At 39.4% G+C, this 14,989-nt stretch overlaps 1 protein-coding gene across 3 annotated transcripts in view; it reads right to left on the bottom strand.

Annotated features, from left to right (window-relative positions):
- Positions 1-14,989, bottom strand: part of LOC140483867 (acylamino-acid-releasing enzyme-like) — a 60,836-nt gene that overhangs the window by 32,075 nt on the left and 13,772 nt on the right. For 2 of the 3 annotated variants that reach the window (XM_072582645.1, XM_072582647.1), the window contains 5 exons: positions 14,724-14,890; positions 9,604-9,744; positions 7,154-7,245; positions 1,564-1,604; positions 854-975 (listed from right to left, as the gene is read on the bottom strand). In XM_072582645.1, coding sequence (XP_072438746.1) covers positions 854-975; positions 1,564-1,604; positions 7,154-7,245; positions 9,604-9,744; positions 14,724-14,890 — 563 coding nt within the window. The remainder of the gene's footprint in view (positions 1-853; positions 976-1,563; positions 1,605-7,153; positions 7,246-9,603; positions 9,745-14,723; positions 14,891-14,989) is intronic. The other variant, XM_072582646.1, reaches the window with a different exon arrangement.

The following is a 14,989-nucleotide window of genomic DNA, read 5'->3' as shown; positions in this document are numbered from 1 at the left end:
ACGAGGTCAGTTTTAACACAAGTCAGGAACACATTTTAAGTTTCTTCTCCATTATTGTCAACACTCGAAAGGTGAGAAAGGGTCATTGTGAGTGCTGACAATTTATTTTCCAATGGAAGGATCAAGTCCAACCCATGCAACTTGTGATCCACAGTGACATCAAAGAGGCCATTGGGGATATGACATGCTGGCTAGAAATTTAGCATTGTACGAAAAACTGACAAAGTGAATCATAAGCCTGCAGCACATGCCAGGAAATGAAGGACCTCAGCTCACTAGGAATTGGTCTTTGGACTTCATCTATTTAACTGTTGAGATGTTTGTGTGACCTGTTCGGTTGGGGTTCAGCAAAACTTACTGACACCAACACCAAGCTAGTTTAAAGGTAATTGTCAGGGGGTCTTGAGGAGGGCTGTTGAGAGATCCAGCCAGTGCATCAACTGCAGTGTTGCTACACAGCCAGGAGGTGCATCCAGTTTCACCTCTTTGACTAAGCTTTTGCTCGTCCTGTGTTGAACCAGAATCTGTCTTCCTCTCTATGAAATATTTAGTCATTTGCTCATGATAAATGAACTAAATAATTTCTTTTTTAACAATTACCTGACTTGTACTTTTGCAATTCAAGACAAAAATACTCACTTGAAGTTTTTAGACTTATAATCTTGTATCTGAGAATGGTAACAAGATCAAGTTTTGTATAATTGTCCAATTTTGATTGTTGAGTATTCCCAGAATTAAAATAGGCAATGTTGAATATTCAAATGTTTTCTGATACTTTAGAAAGCTGGAAAATATTTACTTATTCATAAGATTCTTTGAACAAATTTACAGTCACATTGAGGAAGATACTGACCAAGGATAAGCTGTGACACTGATGGTGGGTCCCAACATCACTACCCTCCAGGTAAATTAAATAATGCTGGTCAAGACTAAGGCGTGGAGAACGCACAGTATGTACTCCTGAAGAAATTTGCGCTGTAAACAATAATTTAGCATATTCAAAAATTAGAATTCACACAAGCATCTCAATTTGTCAAGAATAATTATATTCAGATATTTGGAAAGTTGGGGCAGAATAGCATTTGAAAACAAGTCATGCAGATTATCAGATATAGTTATTGAGTTGCATTAAAACTAACATTTCGAACTCAGGTACATTTCTGCAATTGAGTTGAATTCTCAAGGAATACCCGGGTAGCTAAATGTAAATTATATAGTGTGAATATGGGAGCGAATGAGTTACATGGGGCCTAAACAAGCTGCTGGGAACGAGTTGCGCTTCACCTAAACAACAGGTTTCTTGTCACGGATTATAGTGAACTTATACAGGCTGCTGGGAATAGGTTTCACTTCTAAACAACACTTGACAATAAGCTACATTAGGCCTAAAAGGGTGCCTGGAATGAGTCATACCAGGGCAATCAGCCTCCTGGGAATGGGTTATGCTAGATTTAAATGTCCTACTCGAACACTTCTTCATGTGGAGCAACTGCCAAGTATTAAAATTGCCAAGTATTTCATAATCAACTAACGTGTACAATGTGACTAAGAAAAATCACTTACAACATTCGTTCCCCTTTAGGTCCACATAGTACAGCACTGATCTGATACAGAAACAGAAATGAATGAGGTTATAGTTTTATAAAGGAGAAAGTGAGGACTGCAGATGCTGGAGATCAGAGCTGAAAAATGTGTTGCTGGAAAAGCGCAGCAGGTCAGGCAGCATCAAAACTTATGCCCGAAACATTGATTCTCCTGCTCCTTTGATGCTGCCTGACCTGCTGCGCTTTTCCAGCAACACATTTTTCAGCTCTGATCTCCAGCATCCGCAGTCCTCACTTTCTCCTTTATAAAACTGAACACTGATAACAGTCTAATCCTCTAACAGCACCATTAAGTTTGCATCTGGAGTCTCCACGCACAGTGAATTTTCAGCATGCATCATGACCAGACTGCTGTCACTATGCGAAGCTACAGAGCATTATTGATAAATTCTTGGAAGAAGGTTGTCAGCCTATCCTTTCAGTCCGAAAGATGCACATTTCTCAATAAGAAGCAGGGGCTAAGATCCAATTTGTGTTTCTTCAATATTTTTCTAGATACATCAGAAATGCACTGAGGTAATAATGCTGGAAGGCTTTAGCTTGTTTGCAACATTTAGGCGCATTGTGAGTTAACTTTGACAACTATCGAACACATTAAACTTTCTTTTCCATCTCTGAACAACATGCTGAAACTGCTGCTCCTAAAGATTCAGTTTCATATTCTCACAGCTCTTCTGGAGCATGTTTTTTTTGAGTTTCTCAAAATGACAGATACCCATGCTGTCAAATTAACTGCCTTCAATTCCAGACTCTTGATGTCAGCTTCAAAAATGTCAAATTAGATGCAGCATAACATCTGATATTGAAGAAAGTAAGTCATCATCTTGAAAGGTTAAATGTTTGACTTTCCACAAATACTGTCAGACCTACTGATTATAAGGAAGCAGTTTTTGTTTTTATTTTAAACATACTGTGCTCCATCTCAGCCTGTACCTCAGCCCAGATCTGAGGCAAGGGTCCCTTTGCAAGACTTTGGTAATTTTACAGTTCCCAAAACATGTACCTCCATTGTAATTCAGGTTACTTTGTTCTGAGTATATATTCATCTTTGTAATTTTGTTAGTTAACAGATTGATTGAAAGTTAATTGTCAACTATCCTAAATTTGCTCGAGCAAATAAGAATTATATGTTCAAACAAATCAACTAAACATTGGTGCTTTGATGCTTTGTTTTTGCCTGATAATCTTAAGAGGGATCAATAACAATTTAGCTAATTTATACATCTCTTTTATTTTCTATAATTTTGCAGAGAGAGTTTGAAATTGTTTTGAAACCTTTAAACCATGATATACATATTTAACTAGGCTTGCCTTCTCTCTTAAAATATGTTTTGTGGACTAAATTTCTGTTTTATTGGCAAAACCAAAATGCATAGCCTTGAGTATTTACACTTTGCTGGAAGACTATCATTTTAAAGAAAAAAAAATGAATCTATCTAGCTAGATTGCATTTTTGGATCTGACTTGCCCAGGGGTACCATCAGCTGGGCATGATAACATGGTGGATCTTGCAGAGATCAGAGTTCAGAATTTAAGAGGGATCTGAGTTTATTTTAAAGATTAGTATGTGGAGGTGCCTAATATAAATAAGCTATGTCGTGGTTAAATTAATTACACAGATTTCGAAAATGGATTTGGATGTCACTAAATTTTCTGGATGTAGGAGACAGAGGAGTAGATTATGTGCAATCATTGACTGCGGCTAAACTGAGAGAGTTAAGATATAAATTGAAGGTAAAAGCAGGATTGCGTCAGGGGAAGATGCTTCACATTATTTTCTGACATTTAGAATAAGGAAATCTAAAATCGAGATGTCACAGCACAAATTAGCTAGGAAACAGCTAGAAATGAAAATAAAACCAGGATTTAGAAGAGAAAGAGAAAGAGAGAAAACAGGAAAGTGGAAAGCAAGGAGAGAAAAACAGAGACTAACGGAAAAGAAGATGGACTTAAAAAGCTTGAATTCCAAAGAGATTGGGTAATTAGACAATGAGTTGGCCATTGAAAAGCTTAAAGATAAGAGAAAGATAAGAAAAAAATAGTTGAGAGGATGATTTTGATTCCAATGAGGACTTTGATTTCACTTAAATTCTTAGTACTGAAACTTACTGAGGATGGAGTAGAAAAAATATTTCACCTCATTTGAGAAGGTAGCTGGATAAAAGTGGCTGAAAGAAGTTTGTACATTGATGTAACAAAGCATTTTAACAGGTACAGCTATGATTGTGTACACCAATTTGTCAGAAGAGCTCTCTGTAATTTATGCAACTGTTAAGAAGGTTACACTTACTCTTCCTGAAGTTTATCAATTGGAATTTACCATAAGAAACAAACCTAATCAGGCATTTTGAGACTTTGCCAGCTCAAAACAAATGCTGTAGGATCAGTGGTTTAGATTAGTAAACCAAGTGAAAAGTTTTGAGAACATAAGATAATTATGATTACAGAAAAATTTACAGCTAACATTTCTGCAAAGCTGAAAACTCACTTAAACAACTGTCAAGGGTAATGATCAGAGAAGCAATAGTTCTGGTAAATATCTACCTCATGCAGTGCTGGGAAATGGTCACACTGCTATACTCAAGGAAATCAGAAGAAGGGAAAAATCTGCAGATGGAATGGGTATTAGTTTTAGGGACAAACAAGGATGCCAAAGTAATAAAAGAAAAAAGTGATATAAAGAAAATAACATATTTCTATTTTAATAAGACTGGACATACCAAAGCTAATTGTCAGAGGTTAAATGGAAGACCAAATAAGACTATCTAAAGAATCTTCAGAAAAGGAGGAACTGAAAACGAAATGGGTATTAAAACTGCAGCAATAGTATAAAGAGACACATTACTATCATGAAAATATTAGTCTTCCAGTATTAAGAGGACAGTCAGACCAGTGGGAGCTCGAAGTATTTTATCTTAAAAAGGGAAGGTATTCCTTTACGCTACAAATCAAGGAGGTAAACAAAGATATTGAGGTAAACTGGAGGACGTCTGTAACCGATTTGGGCTGAAGATATTATTTGTTTTCCAGAGGGGATAATGAAGGAGACGGCACGGTGGCACAGTGGTTAGCACTGCTGCCTCACAGCGCCAGAGACCCGGGTTCAATTCCTGCCTCAGGCAACTCTCTGTGTGGAGTTTGCACATTCTCCCAGTGTCTGTGTGGATTTCCTCCGGGTGCTCCGGTTTCCTCCCACAATCCAAAAAAAAATGTGCAAGTTAGGTGAATTGACCATGCTAAATTGTCCGTTGTGTTAGGTGAAGGGGTAAATGTAGGAGTGTGGATCTGGGTGGTATACGCTTTGGCGGGTCGGTGTGGACTTGTTGGGCCGAAGGGCCTGTTTCCACACTGTAAGTAATCTAATCTAATCTAATCTAATTGAAGATATGTGTGTATGATACAAACACTTCCCATTATACAGAGTTGGATTAAAGAGTGACTTCATAAATGAGAAGTAGTGAAGTAAACCCCTATGGATGAAATTGATATTTTTCTTGGGAAACAAACTGACTCGTTCAAAAAAATTGCCCTCACACAAGGTAGCAGCACCACCAATGGAGATAATATCTGTCTGGGAGCTATTTTACCATAAAATCACTAGATGGAGATTGAATAACTAGTCAGTTATTTTTTGAAGAACCTGACTCCATGCTAATTCAAATATTCAACAGTGAAGAATGAGAAATCGAATCTTGTGCTGGGCTCTACATAATTTTGAAACATCTATCACAAACAATGTGAAAGAAATGTCAATTATACTAGGCACAATGCATGAATGTTTTTCTTGGAAACTTCCAGGACAAGTGGGTTGATTTGGAAAAGGTTAATTCTCCAGTCATACATTTTAAAAACTAACTACATGTCTGTAAAAGAAAATAAAACAGACACTTTATCAAAAGCACATTTGAAAGAAACTGAATGCTATGATGCAAGTGGATTTGTGTAAAATGTGATTGCCGTATAAAGCAAAATATTACTAGTGTTAACATAACATAAAAATTGAGATAAAAGGAATTTTTTAGAAAATAAAAATGCCTCAAACAAGGAGCACTTGGATGTTGATCTTAAAAATGAACTTAGTCAATTGTTTAGGAACCATGATTTTAAACCAGTATGCCCTAAAGTGTCAATGGAACAAAAGTGTTAATTGGGTGTTTACGAGGGAAGACAATACACTTTAAGCCATTTGCTTTTCAAAAGCTAGCAAGCTTTTAAAAAATTCGTTCAAAATCTTTTGGGCATTTTGATGGAGACTAGACTGAAGTCAGATGTAAGTACAATTTCTACTAGAAAAAGGAGTTTGTTTGGAAGAGTTAGGGAATAAGTTACCTCAGGGGAAGAGTTTAGTTTACAAATTTCCAGACCAAGAGTGTTTGATTGGAAGTCAGCACATTATCAAACATCTGAGAAAGTTGTGTGATTATTCAAATGAAATTGCCTCACAAGCTTTCAGGTCCAGAATTAAAAAAGCAGCAGCTAAGTCAAACTTACATTTTTGGTAGGGAAGAAATATCTTTGGATTTCAATTAATTATAAAGTGATGGAGTTTGGTTTTAGATGCAATTTTGTTTAGCCATGTGTTCAAAAGTCTTTCAATTTGTGTATTAATTAGATAGCTTGAATTGTTTTTGTTTTGCTGGGATCATAACGACATAAACACACTTTTCCAAATGCAATGTCTTAAGACTTTGTAGGAGAAGGGAATGTGCAGCCTATTCCTTGGACACAATCTTGATCATCCAAACTCTCAAACAAAAAAACTAGATGTGGCTTGCCAGTGGTGAGAAAAGACTTTGCAAATAACATCTGGAAAAGATGCAGTGAATTTTGTCAAATTTAATCATGTGTGGCTCCCTGGTGCAAGACTGTGCTCTATGGGCCATTTCCAGGTATGCAACCTGAAACAAACATGACTGCTGCTGGAGGACAATGATTTGATGAGAGGTGCTGTTCAGCCTGCCTGAAACATTTTGGTCTTCTAGTCCAAAGAGTTGTCCACAGTTAACGGATAGTTGCAGACTAGCACAATTCAAGGTCCATGGCTAGCTGCTCAATAATATACCAAGCTTGGACCTCTTGTCACAAAGGGTCAATGGGGAAAGGCCAGTCTGAGGCACCCTTTATGTCATACATAGAAGGGCTGAGAATTCCCTGGTTGCTATCTTTGTCATTGTGGTATATTGTAAAATATTGTAAAAGTCAATTGTTATCAATTCCTACTGATACTCAGAGAGCAACATATTCTATCGAAAGAACCTGAACTGTTATGGATTTTTATTCATAAAATGTATTACTGAAAAAAAGTTATTGAATCCTACCTCAGTGTGCACTATTATCCAAACAAATGGATAACAATCAGACCACGAAACCTTTGATGGGAATTGGAAATGATGGCACTGTTCCTAGTTTGATTGGCTTTGGAGAATTGCTAAAGTGAAAGGACTTAGGCATAAAAAGCCAACTCAAATTTCCAGTTTGTCCAGGCATTTCAAGACTTAAAAAAAATAATACTATTTGCACTGCATAACAGACATTACTCAGTGACTTACTTCCGGTTGGTGCAGTATTTCAGACCCAATCGCCAGGGTATGTGCCACCAGCCAACAAATATGATGCCATTGTCTGTAGGGGCCCAGATCGCCTGAGAACACAGCAACAGAGAGTGAGTATACTTACAGCCTCCAAATTCTTGGAGATATCAATACAACTTTTTCAGAAGTAATTTTTCACTCAAATTTATGTTCAAACTTATTTGCATATTATTTAATGCAAAATGGTTTCATGGTGCATCTCAATCAGGTTATTCTTTGAAACTTAATTTCCTTGCATTAAGAGAAAGGATTTAACCCGACACAGCTTAAATAAGACAGCTGAACGTTTTTTTTTAAACCTGACCTGACAAAGGAAAAAAGAATCAGCATTTTTACACCAGCGTCTAGTTCACCAATTGACGTCAAACAACTGAAAATGATACTAAGAAATTACAAAAACATTTATAAATATTTGACATTTTTATAAATGACCTGGGTGAGGGCATAGAAGGACAGATGAGTAAAGTTGCGTATGCCACTAAGGTTGGTACAGTTGTGGACAGTGCCAAAGGATTTATAGGTTACTGGGACATAGATGAGCTGTAGAGCTGGGCTGAGAGGGAGAAATGGAGTTTAATGCGGAAAAGTGTGAGGTGATTCACTTTGGAGAGAGTAACGGAAATGCAGATTACTGGGTTAATGGTAAGATTCTTGCTAGTTTAGATGAGCAGAGAGATCTTGGTGTCCATGTACACAGATTGCTGAAAGTTGCCACCCGGTTGATAGGGTTGTTAAGAAGGCATATGGTGTGTCAGCTTTTATTAGCAGAGGATTGAGTTTCAGAGTCATCAGGTCATGCTGCAGCTGTACAAAATTCTGGTGCGGTTGCACTTGGAGTACTGCATACAGTTTAGGTCACCACATTATAGGAAGGATGCGGAAGCTTTGAAAGCGATTCAGGGGAGATTTACTAAAACGTTGCCTGGTATGGAAGGAAGGTTTTATGAGAAACAGCTGAGGGACTTGAGGTTGTTTTTGTTGAGAAGAGGTTGAGAGGTGACTTAATTGTGATATGTAAGATAATCAGAGGGTTAGATAGGGTGGACAGTGAAAGCCTTTTTCCTCAGACGGTGATGGCTTACACAAGGGGACATAGCTTTAAATTAAGGGCTGATAGATATGGGGCAGATGTCAAACGTAGTTTTTTCACTGAGAGAGTAGAAGGGGTGTGGAATGGCCTGGCTACAACAATAGTAGACTCGCCAACCTTAAGGGCATTTAAATGGTCATTGGGTAGACATATGGATGAAAATGGAATAGTGTAGGTTAAATGGCTTCAGATTGGTTTTACAGGTTGCCACAACATTGAGGGCCGAAGGGCTTGTACTGCGTTGTAATGTTCCAAATTTTCTTTGGTGTACAATACTCAGTCCTTCAGCTGAATTGCTTGCAACAATGAATGAGAGATAACAAAATCCCTCACTGGTGGTTGTCACTGCTCTTGCTATTGGGTTTTATACTTTAAAGTTCGGGGCATTCAGGCAGCAACTATTTGCAACTCTCTCCATACAGCTTCATGTCTGAAAAAGGTAGTCCTCATATACTGTTGATGTCGCAAATGACATAATGGAACAGAAAATATCTGCTAGGACGTAGCTTGCGCCTAACAGCAGAAAATACAATGAGTGCATCTAAGACACCACAAAGTATGGATAAATCTTGCCATTATAGGAAAATTAATTGTTTAGTTGTTATTACCACTGATAAAATTCAGTGACAAGTTTGACCTTATACATGTATATATTTTTAATGATGGTAGGGAAGTATCTGCTTTCCAGCCAGCGACCAAGAGTAGAGTAAATAGTAAACAGCCTGCTGTAAAAGTCTCATTTGATATTGCACTGACATACTAACTCCAATACGTGCTCAGTGTACATTTAAATGTTCTTATCCCTGGAAATAATCAAGATTCAAAATACTGAGAATGGTGAAAAATCAAAACAAACTGTCAGAGGCTGCAACCAAATGTTTCCAGTTAGGAAAAGTTTTACTTTTCTATTGTAAAGGAATGGAATTTTTTTGAATTCTTAGAAGGATTTTTCTCCTGTTAGTTGATTCTATCAGTTTCTATTTTAACTTGCAGCGCCTCACATTATTCACCTGGGAGAAGCTGCAAACACACCTGGTTTAAGCCAGGTACCTCAAGAATGAACAAGTTTGGCTAGATAACTAATGCCATAACTTTCTCTCCTCCCTGGTGGTGGTTGGAGGAGAGGTGGCAAACACAGCCTAAACTAAGGGATGACACTAACTGTATGATAGAAATCAGAAACACAAATCAGTGTATATCATAGAACTTCATGTTGAGTGCTTATCGTTCTTTGCCACCTCTGAAAGAGCATAACTCTGATTGGTGCTACTAACTCTAGAAGCCGAACAAACATAACAGAGCTAGGAAAAACACCAACCTGCCCAGGGGAAACGTGTTCAGGAATCCCCTGAAGCTCAGAAATGTTTCCAGTCTCGATATCCAATACGCACAGCACTGGGGTGCTCTGATTCACCAGACCTTCACCCCAGTCCTCCAAGTACAGAAATTGATCTGCCTGCTAAAGAAGATCACAGCATATAGAATGAATCAAGATCATTTGGCCAAACAAGATTGCTTCATGTATAAATATGCCTTATTCTACACACAATTTAAATGGATTCTGAATAATCCAAGATGGAGGACGGGAAGATTTCTGGTTGTAACAGCTGCGCCTTTTTTGAGGTGTTTTAGGTACTGGAGGTGATTTCCTCGAATCCTAGGAGCAGTAATTACTGTTTTATATGCTGTTGCATTGTTTTGGAACTTTGGAAAATAAAAGTCAAAACAACAGCAGTTTAAAAAGGGAGAAGAACAGACAAAGGAAGCACATGGTGAGGTCAGTGCAGGAGGGAGGGGGGCAGAGAGAGAGAGAGACAGAGAGAGAAAGAGAGAGAGAGAGAGAGAGAGAGAGAGAGAGAGAGAGAGAGAGAGTGTGTTATTGCCTTTGCTGTTTGAATTCATGTATTGCTGGACATCGGAGTGTGTCTGAGAAAAATTAACAAATAAACAGTGAAATTCACAACTGATCTTGGAGGAACTGTTTGAGCGAAATTCACAGCACAGAATCAGATAAGTGAATTGTTTTAAGTGTGGCCTACTGAAAGTCTGCAGTAGTGGGTAGTGTGGGTTCATTCTTGATTATATGTTTTTTGAGATCTGTCTCTTGATTAAACTTAAAACATAAGCCATAACTATTAATTTAACCTGTGCAGTGTTTTGTAGAGGAATAAGACGGTGTTATTTTCTGGGTCTGTAGATTGTGAAGGAGCAAAAATGGCTTTTAGTAGAGTGATATGTACTTCTTGTCAGATGTGGGAGTTTAAAGAGAGCTTAAGGGTTACTGTGGATTATATCTGCAATCAATGCTGTTGGTTGCGAACGTTATCAGATCAAATAAATTGGTTGGAGAGACAGGTAGAGGCAATGAGGAAAAGTCTCAGATACAGTCACATAGATGGGTTAACTCCAGGAAAGGTAAGAGAGATAGGCAGCTAGTGCAGAAGTCTTCAGTGGCTATACCCATTTCAAACAAGAATGTTGTTTTGGAAAATGTCGGGGTGATGGATTCTCAGGTGAACGTAGCACGAACAACCAAGTTTCTGGTATCGAGACTGGCTCTAATGCAACGAGAGGTATGTCGGGTTACAAGGGATCAATTGTGTTAGGGGATTCTCTAGTCTGAGGTACAGACAGATGTTTCTGTGGCCAGCAGCGAAAAATCAGAATGGTGTGTTGCTTCCTGGTGCCAGGATCAAGGAGGTCTCAGAGAGGGTGCAGAATGTGCTCAAGGTAGAGAGGGGCCAGCAAGAGGTCATTGTCCACATTGGAACTAACGACACAGGAAGGGAAAAAGTCGAGATTCTGAAGGGAGATTACAGAAAGTTAGGCAGGAATTTAAAAAAAGAGGTACTTGAGAGTAATAACATCTGGATTACTCCCGGTGCTACGAGCTAATGAGAGTAGGAATAGGAGGATAGAGCAGATGAATACACGGCTGAAGAGCTGGTGTATGGGCGAATGATTCACATCTTTGGATCACTGGAATCTCTTTTGGGGTAGAAGTGACCCGTACAAGAAGGACGGATTGCATCTAAATTGGAAGGGGACTAATATACTGGCAGGGAGATTTGCTAGAGCTGTTCAGGAGGATTTAAACTAGTAAGGGGGCGGGGGGGGGGGGGGGGGTGGGACCCAGGGAGATAGTGAGGAAAGAGATCAATTTGAGACTGGTACAGTTGAGAACAGAAGCGAGTCAAACAGTCAGGGCAGACAGGGATAAGGTAGGAATAATAAATTAAACTGCATTTATTTCAATACAAGGGGCCTAACAGGGAAAGCAGATGAACTCAGGGCATGGTTGGGAACATGGGACTGGGATATCATAGCAATTACAGAAACATGGGTCAGGGATGGGCAGAACTGGCAGCTTAATGTTCAGGATATAAATGCTACAGGAAGGATAGAAAGGGAGGCGAGAGAGGAGGGTGAATGGCGTTTTTGATAAGGGATAGCATTACAGCTGTGCTGAGGGAGGATATTCCCAGAAATACATGCAGGGAAGTTATTTGGGTGGAGCTGAGAAATATGAAAGGGATGATCACCTTATTGGGATTGTATTATAGACCCCCTAATAGTCAGAGGGAAATTGAGAAACAAACTTGTAAGGAAATCTCAGCTATCTGTAAGAATAATAGGGTGGTTATGGTAGGGGATTGTAACTTTCCAAACATCGACCGGGACTGCCACAGTGTTAAGGGTTTAGATGGAGAGGAATTTGTTAAGTGTGTACAAGACAATTTTCTGATTCAGTATGTGGATGTACCTACGAGAGAAGGTGCAAAACTTGACCTACTCTTGGGAAATAAGGCAGGGCAGTTGACTGAGGTGTCAGTGGGGGAGCACTTTGTGGCCAGCAACCATAATTCTATTCATTTTAAAATAGTGATGGAAAAGGATAGACCAGCTCTAAAAGTTGGAGTTCTAAATTGGAGAAAGGCCAATCTTGACAGTATTAGGCAAGAACTTTCAAAAGCTGATTGGGGGCAGGTGTTCACAGGTAAAGGGACGGCTGGAAAATGGGAAGCCTTCAGAAATGAGATTATGAGAATCCAGAGAAAGTATATTCCTGTTAGGGTGAAAGGAAAGGCTGGTAGGTACAGGGAATGCTGGATGACCAAAAAAATTGAGTTTTGGGTTAAGAAAAAGAAGGAAGCATATGTCAGGTATAGACAGGATAGATTGAGTGAATCCTTAGAAGAGTATAAAGGCAGTAGGAGTATACTTAAGAGGGAAATCAGGAGGGCAAAAAGGGGACATGACATAGCTTTGGCAAATAGAATTAAGGAGAATCCAAAGGGTTTTTACAAATACATTAGGACAAAAGGGTAATTAGGGAGAGAAAAAGGTCCCTCAAAGATCAGCAAGCCGGCCTTTGTGTGGAGCCGCAGAAAATGAGGGAGATACTAAACGAGTATTTTGCATCAGTATTTACTATGGAAAAGGATATGGAAGATATAGACTGTAGGGAAATAGATGCTGACACCTTGCAAAATGTCCAGATTACAGAGGAGGAAGTGCTGGATGACTTGAAATGGTTAAAGGTGGATAAATCCCCAGGACCTGATCAGGTGTACCATAGAACTCTGTAGGAAGCTAGAGAAGTGATTGCTGGGCCTCTTGCTGAGATATTTGTATCATCGATAGTCACAGGTGAGGTGCCGGAAGACTGGAGGTTGGCTAACGTGGTGCCACTGTTTAAGACAAGCCAGGGAACTAGTGACTAGTGAGCCTGACATCAGTGGTGGGCAAGTTGTTGAAGGAAATCCTGAGGGACAGGATGCACATGTATTTGGAAAGGCAAGGACTGATTAGGGATAGTCAACACGGCTTTGTGCATGGGAAATCATGTCTCACAAACTTGATTAAGTTTTTTTGAAGTAACAAAGAGGATTTCTGAGGGCAGAGCGGGAGACATGATCGATATGGACTTCAGGAAGGTGTTCGACAAGGTTCCCCATGGGAGACTGGTTAGCAAGGTTAGATCTCACAGAATACAGGGAGAACTAGCCATTTTGATACAGAACTGGCTGAAAGGTAGAAGACAGAAGGTGGTGGAGGGTTGTTTTTCAGACTGGAGGCCTGTGACCAATGGAGTGCCACAAGGATTGGTGCTGGGTCCTCTACTTTTTGTCAATTACAGAAATGATTTGGATGCGAACATAAGAGGTACAGTTAGTAAGTTTACAGATGACACCAAAATTGGAGGTGTAGTGGACAGCGAAGAAGATTACCTCAGATTACATCAGGATCTTGATCAAATGGGCCAATGGGCTGAGAAGTGGCAGATGGAGTTTAATTCAGATAAATGTGAGGTGCTGCATCTTTGGAAAGCAAATCTTAGCAGGACTTATACACCTTAATGGTAAGGTCCTAGGGCATGTTGCTGAACAAAGAGACCTTGGAGTGCAGGTTCACAGCTCCTTGAAAGTGGAGTCATAGGTAGATAGGATAGTGAAGAGGCGTTTGGTATGCTTTCTTTTATTGGTCAGAGTATTGAGTACAGGAGTTGGGAGGTCATGTTGCGGCTGTACAGGACATTGGTTAGGCCACTGTTGGAATATTGTGTGCAATTCTGGTCTCCTTCCTATCGGAAGGATGTTGTAAAACTTGAAAGGGTTCAGGAAAGATTTATAAGGATGTTGCCAGGGTTGGAGAATCTGAACTATAGGGACAGGCTTAACACGCTGGCGCTGTTTTCCCTGCAGCATCGGAGGCTGAAGGGTGACCTTAGAGAGGTTTACAAAATTATGGGAGGCATGGATAGGATAAATAGACAAAGCCTTTTCCCTGGGGTCGGGGAGTCCAGAAATGGAGGGCATAGGTTTAGGGTGACAAGGGAATGATAAAAAAAAACCTAAAGGGCTAGATTTTCACGCAGAGGGTGGTACATGTATGGAATGAGCTGCCAGAGGAAGTGGTGGAGGCTGGTACAATTGCAACATTTAAAAAGCATTTGGATGGGTATGAGTAGGAAGGGTTTGCAGGGATATGGGCCAGGTGCTGGCAGGGTGGGAATAGATTGGACTGAAGGGTCTTTTTCCATGCTGTACATCTCTATTATTCTATGACTCTAAGTAACTGTCCTACATTTGATGAGATCAATTAAGCGACCATATTCTTTCACGTCCTACCTGATGATTAGAAGCTCCCAAGTGTATCAATTGTGCCAGTAATCTGCTGACATGTCATTTGCTATTAACAAAAGATCATTATAAAGACATTGCTAGCCCAGCATTTGTAGTCCAGTGAAAATCAAATAGAAACATAGACGTGCTGGTGGTCCATGATCTCATAACTAACTTTCCAAAGCTGAATGAGAGGTTGAAGAGCATCAAGGGAACATACTCCCCTTTGTCTCAGAGCTTTCAACTGGTACTCTTAAGTGAAAAAATTAGATATAACTTTTTTCTCGGCATGATAAATAATAACAGTACACACTTTTACAGGTTTCTGATCATTTTCTGTGTCATTGGTGCTGTCATCCTTTTCTTCAATACTGAGCTCTGGTTTAGTTTTGAAGAAGGATTGCACTTTGGGTCTTTTCTTTTCGGCCACATATAGAATGTGAGTTTCAGAGTGAGACCAAACAAGACAGCCAAATTGATCTAAATGGCAAAGGCAGAGGAAAAGTCAACAAGAGCAATCAGATATTAATTAATACCTATTGAATAATGTAAATTGTACAGACTGCAAAAAAATCACAT

This window comes from Chiloscyllium punctatum, chromosome 12, assembly GCF_047496795.1.
Source record: "Chiloscyllium punctatum isolate Juve2018m chromosome 12, sChiPun1.3, whole genome shotgun sequence".
Lineage (NCBI taxonomy): Eukaryota > Metazoa > Chordata > Chondrichthyes > Orectolobiformes > Hemiscylliidae > Chiloscyllium > Chiloscyllium punctatum.
This window is presented reverse-complemented; position numbering and strand designations above follow the sequence as displayed.